The sequence below is a fragment of the Anas acuta genome, chromosome 12 (genome assembly GCF_963932015.1).
Source record: "Anas acuta chromosome 12, bAnaAcu1.1, whole genome shotgun sequence".
NCBI classification, from domain to species: Eukaryota; Metazoa; Chordata; class Aves; order Anseriformes; family Anatidae; genus Anas; species Anas acuta.
The window spans coordinates 15,582,559-15,590,904 of record NC_088990.1 but is presented as its reverse complement, the minus strand read 5'-3'; the positions used below and the strand labels follow the sequence as shown (position 1 = coordinate 15,590,904).

Here is an 8,346-nt window from a genome sequence, read left to right as displayed (position 1 = left end):
TTCCAACCCCCCTGCATTGGCAGCATACATCTTCCACTAAATGGAACTCATTCCATCCAGAGTAACCAAGAAAACATAGTATTTCAAACAGAAGACACACGGAATTTGTACATTTGTTCTTGTAGTATTTTAAATTATCATTGTACAACATATGTATATATGTATACATAATAACTGTATACAGCTAGCACTTTCCTCAGTCAAAACTAATAGAAGCAGACCTTAAAATTGACCCACATACCTGCTTTTAAAAGCACAATTTGATCATTTTGACACAGTTCCATAAAGCCATCAATGCGTTTGGCAAATTCCACTACATACTGTATAGCTTCTGTTATTTTGACTGCGCATAACTGCCACATTACCTCCCTTTGCTGTTTGAGAAAGAAGAAAAATTCAGAAGTTACTAATTAAGGTTTTAACGTTTGGAAAGCCCATTTTCATAAAGTAAAACTGAGCTGAAAATCAAAGTGGAGTGAATTCTCTCCAGCAATCCTGGCTACAGTCCGCTTATAACAAAAGGGATGTTAACCTCAAAGAAAAAGCCTCATGAAGATGAGTGAAAATGCAAACATGTAAAACTTCTTCAGTGATGGCAGAGAGATCCAGTTTGCAATATTTTTAGTTCATAAGCCAAAAAATCTCCAAGTGTAATAATTCTGGTGATTTCAGTGGGACTGTTACTCACTGCGTCAAAAGAAAATACCAATTTACTCTAGCACTGCATAATCACGTTTCTCCTATCAACTTCTGTTTTTATTCATTTATTATTACAGAACATGAATTATCTAACAAGCTGGTCTTCATAAGGATACATATAAAGTATACATATATGAAGATCATCTTGTGAATGACATAAAGGCAGCATGCAATTAGTGAATTTCTCTTATGTTAATAATAATTCAGGATGAGATTATCTAACAAGTGGAAAAAAATATTCCTAAAGGTTAAGTATTTTTTTGTGGAAATGAAAAATAAATTCAAAGAACAGTGTGCTTTAGTAGTGACTCTCAAGATAGTTTTCCAAAAGTATCCATTTGGTAGTAGTACGTGGATGGAAGGCATAATGAAAATACAAACAGGGATTAAAACTTACAATACCTACTGGAGGCATGGCAAGCATTCTGATGCTATTCTATAGGTAAATCTGAAACACTGTGACAGCTGTAGAATGAATCAGGGATCCAACCCTGGCAATGAAGGTGGGAAATCTGATGGGTTCTGTGTTTATAACCTCAAAAGGAAATATACCATGCAAAACAAGAAAGCGTCAAACAAGCCAACAGGCTTTTTGACTGACTCCTATTCAGGTTCTTGATTATTGGATAGGAATGGAAAATGAGTAAGACACTCCAATCCAAGATTCATGCATGTCCTCGTATTGATGACTATTTTACAGATCAGCTGTAAAGAACTCTACAGTTACAACTTGATGGTTTCAACTGATTTTTATTTATTTATTTATTTATTTGGATAATAGGGGTGATTACAAACTAAGAAGAGTAAATAACATGTCATTTAGGAGTGAAAAAAAATGCTGGTTTGTTATCTGTTTATCAATAAGAGACAAATATGTTTGGGAAGCTTTATCTTTTCCTGTACTTATAACAATCACAAATGCAAAGTATTTCCTGCCATACTCATTTAGGCTCTAGTACTGTTTTTTTTGTTTTGTTTTGAAAACACACAAATGTATATTCCTGATAGTAAACAGAAAGCAGTGAAAAAGTGAATTTTGCAGTGTGTTATGGGAATACCATGCTTTAGAAAAAGCATGCCAAACTACGGCACGCTTTTATACCTTGTTCTGATAGTTCTCAATTTCTTCCTGAAGAAAAGTCTGCCATGTTATCTGCTGTAGCTCTTCTCTCAAGTACTGGCAAGTTTCCATATGAGACTTGGAAATATTCTGTGCAAGATGTTCTAAAAGAAAGACCAAAAAGTTATACACATTAAAAATGCAAAGCTATACCTTCAGACATGAGGAAACTAACATACTCCATTTGCAAGTAGGAGGTGGGGAAAGGTTAGCTGTTAGAACGCTTTCATTTCAGATCTCCTTGGATTTTTCTTCACAACAATAAATTAATGCAAACTGCTAACTGACTCACGGTAAACAAAGCAGAATTCTGGATCTTAACATACCTGGCCCAGCTCCTCAGGGGCCCACAGCATCCATTAGAGGGCACTCTGCACACGCACATACACACATAACACACGCACACAATGCAGTTCTGAGATTTGAATGCAGGAACACCAAGTATAGTCCTTTCACTAGTTTGTAAGATGTTTAGGTGAACTTGAATTTATTTTTAAATAAAGAAAATTGTACTGGGGACAAACTTCTTACTTACACAGCAGTGGGTGCAAAGAAAGCCTGCAAGATCAAAAAGCTTGAAAAGTAAAGGCAAAATTTAGTGAAACCAGAGAGCATTCAAACTACTGCAAATTCAGTAAGCGGCTTTCCTGCTTTTAAGTCAGCTTTGAAACCTGGACTAAGAATTATACTGTGAAGTACTGTTCAGACTTAGAAATCTTCTTCTTTTCTGTCTTGTCTCTTGACATGTATTTTAGCACATAACAAGTAGAGGCCTAGTGCCTTGTCTCACAGTTCTGCAGTCAGTGCTTTTTCAAGTTAGGCCATCACTGACTGGGAAGGCTTGTAGTGCCAAGTGCAAGGGGCTGCACCTGTGTTGGGGCAATCCCAAACATGAGTAGAGACTGGGTGATGAGTGGATTGAGAATAGCTCTGCACTTGTGGGTAAGGGTAGATGAAATAAATACAACATGAGTTGGCAATGTGTGCTTGCAGCCCAGAAAGCCAACCATACCCTGGGCTGCATCAAAAGAAGTGTGACCAGCCAGTTGATTCTCCCCCTCTACTCTGCTCTTGTGAGACCCCACCTGCAGTACTGGGTTCAGCTGCAGGGTCCCCAGCCCAAGGAAGACGTGGACCAGGTCCAGTGTTGGAACAGGTCCAGAGGAGGACCAATAAGATGCTCAAAGGGCTGGAGCACCTCTCCTATGAAGACAGGGAGTTGGGAATGTTCAACCTGGAGAACAGAAAATTCTGGGGAGACCACAGTATGTCTTTCCAGTAATTAAAATGAACCTACAAGGAAGACGGGGCGAGTCTCTTTGCCAGGATGTACACTGACAGGACAAGTGGTAATGATTTTAAACTAAGAGTAGATGTAAATTAGATACTAGGAAGAAATTCTTTACTCTGAGGGTGGTGAGATTCTGGAACAGGCTACCTATGGAAGCTGTGGATGCCCCATCCCTGGAAGTGCCCAAAGCCACGTTGGATGGGGCTTTGGGTGACCTGGTTTGGTGGGAAGTGTCCCTGCAGGGGTCCAGGCAGGGGGTTGGAACTAGGTGGTCTTTAAGGTCCCTTCCGACCCAAACCATTCTGTGATTCTATGAAAGTGAAAAAGAATGGTGATCAAGAACTACATGATATCCTAAAGGACGCGAGTGTCAGGTCTTCTGTGAAATTTGCTTTGCTTAATAACACCCTATCCCAACTCTTTACAAATTGAGCTGCTGGACTGATCAATCTGCTTAGTACTTATTGCATTAATAGTTTGGTTTAAAATAATATCTAAAATCAGATTGTATTTGCTACCTGAACAATCAACAATCTACAACATAAGGTAGTTAATACTTTTGTTATTATCATCGCTTTCATGTATTTCAGTACAAATTTTGTTTACAAGTGTGTACTTAAAACATTTACCATTTACTCTTTTACTTTCACTAGCAGCATCTGACAGCATTATTCATATGCCCTTGCAGGATACAGAAGGTGAAATTTTACCATGTTATTCACTAACTTTAGCCTCAGTTCTAGACCATATTTAAGCACACACCTAAATACTTTCATTGAACAGCCACACCTTCCTAAATTGAAACCTTAGTCTGGAAGACAAACATTCTTCAGACATTGTTTGGCAATGTCAATGCTGGGCACCCAAATCACGTTCCACGAGGCTTAAATGCAAGCACTGTGTAAATAAAGGTAAGCAATACAACAAACTCATTTTACTAAAGGGTTCCAAACTCAACACCTGGCCTAAGAAGGAAAATCCCTTTCTTTATAATATAGGTTTAATGTTGATCTTTTACTAATTCCCACAAGAATTTTAACAACCAGCGAGTGAGACAAAGCCAGTAAAATAGCCTTTATCCTATTTTTCTTCTCATTTGGACTTTATCTGTAACTGAAGGTACTTGGAGAACGTAAATGAAAGTAAAACCAGCAGAATATTTTTATCATATGCTTGCCACTAATTAACAAAAAAATAGCAAGAGAAAAAGTTACTTTTGGAATACCTGATTGTTTCAGTTTTTAGGTTGTTTATTAATGGAATAAATAGGCATCTTAAAGCGGCTTCTCTAATGTCCTGTTCTAGTTCACTTTTGACTACTTGACTCAGTGCTCTCTAATTTAAGTCTGATATTGATAAGTAAGAGTTGTGGAATTCAGCCCTACTGTAATCACTGAGTGAAAGGTTTGAAATAAAATGTCCTAATTAATGTGGTCATTATATGGATCTTAGGGAAATTATCCAAACATGCTCCACTGAAAATTTTTCTGAAGTATCTGAGTCCAGATTCTCTTCAACCACTGGAAAAGAGAACTGCCCTCAGATTACATTAATGTTTTCTGTATATCCCAGCTACAGGTAAACAGTGGAAGAAAATCCACTGACTTTTCATATTAGAAAATCATGACTTGTCATTAGAAAATACGGTATTTACTTAGTAAAAAAGGAAGATAAGACATTCAAAAATAAATCTTCAATTAAAGAAATACTCTTGTTGCTCAGCATTAAAAATTAGATTGTTCATCAGTATTCAGAAGGTACTATTACAAGAATTGAAAACAAAAGCAACATTACTAGATCTGACCTGTAACACTTCTGTAATGTGTTCAACCATGATTAGGGTATTGTGCACTTCACAGAAGAATGCCCATACATGCTCACAGCTGTCCTGAAACAGCATTCTCACTATCACCTGGCTAAATGTGTCATTTTAATCCAAAGGACACTATCAAGACAATTACAATGGAAGTTTTTCTCTCTCATTACCTAATTCTGCCATGGACACAGTTGGAGAGGTCTCCCCATTTGTAAAAGAACAATAAGGGAAGAAGCCCGATGCTGGTGTGTAGTCACATATTGGTTCTGGTTTGATTCCATTAATATCAAGACCCGACTGATCTGGAGAAGGTTGTATGTCTAAGTAGAAGCTGCTAACTGCAGAGTCTGCTTTGCTACCTTCAGGGGTATGCCCATCAATGTAATTACTGAGGTCATCATGTAGCTCTGTTAACCCGTTGGTGGTGATATTGTATGTTGGTGTTAGTGGTTCTGCCTCTCCTGGTTGCTGCTGATGATCTCGCTGCTGCTGCTGCATTCGATGTTTCTGTACCTCCGCATACAGGCTGTCCCTCTGCTTTTTTGACATTCGACCAAACTTTACAGCTGAAATACAGACACACAAGACATTTCATTTCTATAAATCCACTACTGCATTTTATTTGTCTTGGGTCTTTAAAAACTATACTGAAGGAGACAGTATAAAAGCTAAATCAGCAAGATGGGCAGACCTGAGAATCACTTCTGTCAATTACTGGTAATATAACAGCATCATGTACTCTTTAAAACACTGTTTTAGCATACTACTTAAATTGACCATTAGAAGTTACTGTTTTAGCTTGATTTATTATCTTTCCATTTCTGTGCCTAAAATATTTTCTTATATATCCACTGAAGTTGACCACGTATCCCTTAAGCATTCAAATTCCACCTAGAAAAGCAGAAGCTAAAAAGTACTATGCTTGTCTGAGATGAAATGTCCAATTCCTGCCAGAATATATTCGTAAGTCCTAAGAATATGTTACGTGATTTCTGGGACCTATGTCAGCTGTAAAAGCCTCACAGTTTAATAAGATGGTTACCACCTTTTTTTCCTTCTAGAGGAAAGCAAATGCATTAGATGAACTCGTCATTTCATTACATGGTCAACCATTTCAGATTTTTAGTTTCATACCCAATAAAAAAAAAAAAGAAAATTTATTTTAAGAAGTACACATAATCTGAAAACTATTTCCTTATTCAGGCCTGATGTACATACAGTAATGCACATGTGTGCGTATAACATGCAACATTGCTGTCACTATTTCAGGGGAAAAGACTCAGTTAAATCTTGAAATTGTCTAAGTGATGGCAGCCTCATTACACCTGTGGAGGAGGTATACAAATATCAGCTGCAAATTCAGTTCTAATAGAGTAACGTAAGCTTGCATTTTACTGAGAGGTAGATTTGCATCTTTACACTAGGTGTAACTTTGAGCTTAATAGTAACTGCACTAGAACACATTTTCTTCAGAAATATACCATTAAAAAACAAACACTACAACACAGGTTTGAAGAAACAATGATTTTCTCTCTGATTTTTTTCCAGTATTCACTATATATGCATTTAACTTCTGTATTTATTCTAAACCAGTTCTGATCTGTATCAGTATGGCAGACCATTACTTGCAACAACAGTATGTCACTTAAATTGGAATGAATGCATAGAGGTAGTATTAACGTTAATACTAAAAACTGCATCTTAACGTGACCAAAGGCAAAACCCTTAGCTGGAATCTACAACAGATGAGTAGGAAAAAAAGTATTCATACATGCCCTAATTTATATGTATTTATCTAAATGTATAACATAAAACCACCCAATGATCTCAGCTATCAGGTTGATATCCAGTAACTGTTAAACCTTAATGTTGCTTCAGTTGAACACACAGTATACTAAATACTGTTTTGCTTTTTGCAATTAAATTGTGGGTTATCAGAGCTTACCATCTCGAGACATCCCCACAGCAAGGCATTTCTGTAATCTACAGTGTTGGCAGCGGTTTCTACTGGTTCGGTCAATCAAACAGTTCTTCTGACGAGGACAGGAGTATGTAGCATTGCTTTGCTGACTCCTTCTGAAAAAGCCCTAGAATTGCAAATAGAACTGCAATAGAATTGTGTAATACAAGTCAAGAAGCTGTTAACTGATGGAGTGAATAAAGACTCAGGAAGGAAGCATACCTAATTGAGAATGAAGTTCAGGTGTCCTATAGTCAACTAAAGGAAGAGTTTTTATTTGTGTTGTGTCATCCCCCCAAAATAAACAAAAAACAGTAAACTGAGTAAGCTGTATGAAACAACTATTAAAAAAGTGTTACGACACATAAAGGAATTGCAGTTTTTTTCACTGATTTCACAGATTCCATGTGATGTACAATAACACTGTACACCAATTATTTCCAAATGAGATAATTATAAACCTAAATTTCCTTCATTTCCTACCTTTCTTGGGTCAGCATGGGTATTAAAATAGGAAGAATTCAACAGCTAATTAATTCAACAGCTGATAGCCTGTTCTGCTCTTGGAGATGACAGTAGCACACTGATGTTCAGCCTCATCAACATATGTACGTGTTTAAAAATAGAGCACGATACCGAGCAACTGCCTCTATAGAGAACAAAACTTTAATGTATATACATTTAAAATTAGTTTGATGCTGACAAATGAGTTTTTGTTCAACTCAGTGAAGAGTTTCAGGTGGGGGTGGGGGGGAGCTGCAACAGATTTTATGTATTTGTTTTCTCTTTTTTGAATCAACGACAATGGGCAGGTCCACCTCCAAAGAAAGCTAACTCGGGAAGGTTGTGCAGTAGTTAGAAGTTAGTTCTTTCCACGAGAATGGCACGTTAGTAATCACTATGCCAGCTGCTTGTTTTGAAGTTCATTTCATCTTTTTGCCACAGACTGCCCAAACGTAAGCTGGTATGTGTGTAATACCTACTTCACAGGGATTCTGAAAAGATGTAGTCATTCTAAAGAGGCATTTGAGATCAGTGAGCACAGTATTTTAGTTTTATGTTGCCACATAATGGATTAATTAACACCGCTGCAAAGAAAATACTTCCTCAGAAAGGCTGGGCACCCTTTAATTAAAGTTGGACTTTTACCAATCTTTTATTTATTCAAGGACCACATTCTGGAGTCTCTCAGCACATGCACACTCTGTCCAGACACTTGGTGAAATAAACAAGAAGGACTTTTGCATGATAAGTAAGAAACTTCCCGCAGACAGAAGAATGACAAAATGCTGAGATAAAGCCATATGCTCCATCTTTTGAGGAGGGTACTAGTTTTCATCAGTTACATCTCCTTTATTAAAGCTCTACTGGGGAAACATGAAATATATAAAAAAAAAAAGAAAAAGAGAGGGAACTTAAGATGCCTTCTTTAATCCCGTTTTCTTATACGTTTTCTCATA

The 8,346-nt window shown here is 37.1% G+C and overlaps 1 protein-coding gene and 1 long non-coding RNA gene across 8 annotated transcripts in view; one reads left to right on the top strand and one right to left on the bottom strand.

Moving 5' to 3' along the window:
* Nucleotides 1-8,346, top strand: part of LOC137863093 (uncharacterized) — a 508,128-nt gene that overhangs the window by 67,023 nt on the left and 432,759 nt on the right. The window lies entirely within an intron of this gene.
* RORA (RAR related orphan receptor A) overlaps nt 1-8,346 on the bottom strand; it is a 409,489-nt gene that overhangs the window by 15,126 nt on the left and 386,017 nt on the right. For 6 of the 7 annotated variants that reach the window (XM_068695953.1, XM_068695952.1, XM_068695955.1 and 3 more), the window contains 4 exons: nt 6,872-7,013; nt 5,097-5,492; nt 1,802-1,923; nt 242-374 (listed from right to left, as the gene is read on the bottom strand). In XM_068695953.1, coding sequence (XP_068552054.1) covers nt 242-374; nt 1,802-1,923; nt 5,097-5,492; nt 6,872-7,013 — 793 coding nt within the window. The remainder of the gene's footprint in view (nt 1-241; nt 375-1,801; nt 1,924-5,096; nt 5,493-6,871; nt 7,014-8,346) is intronic. The other variant, XM_068695954.1, reaches the window with a different exon arrangement.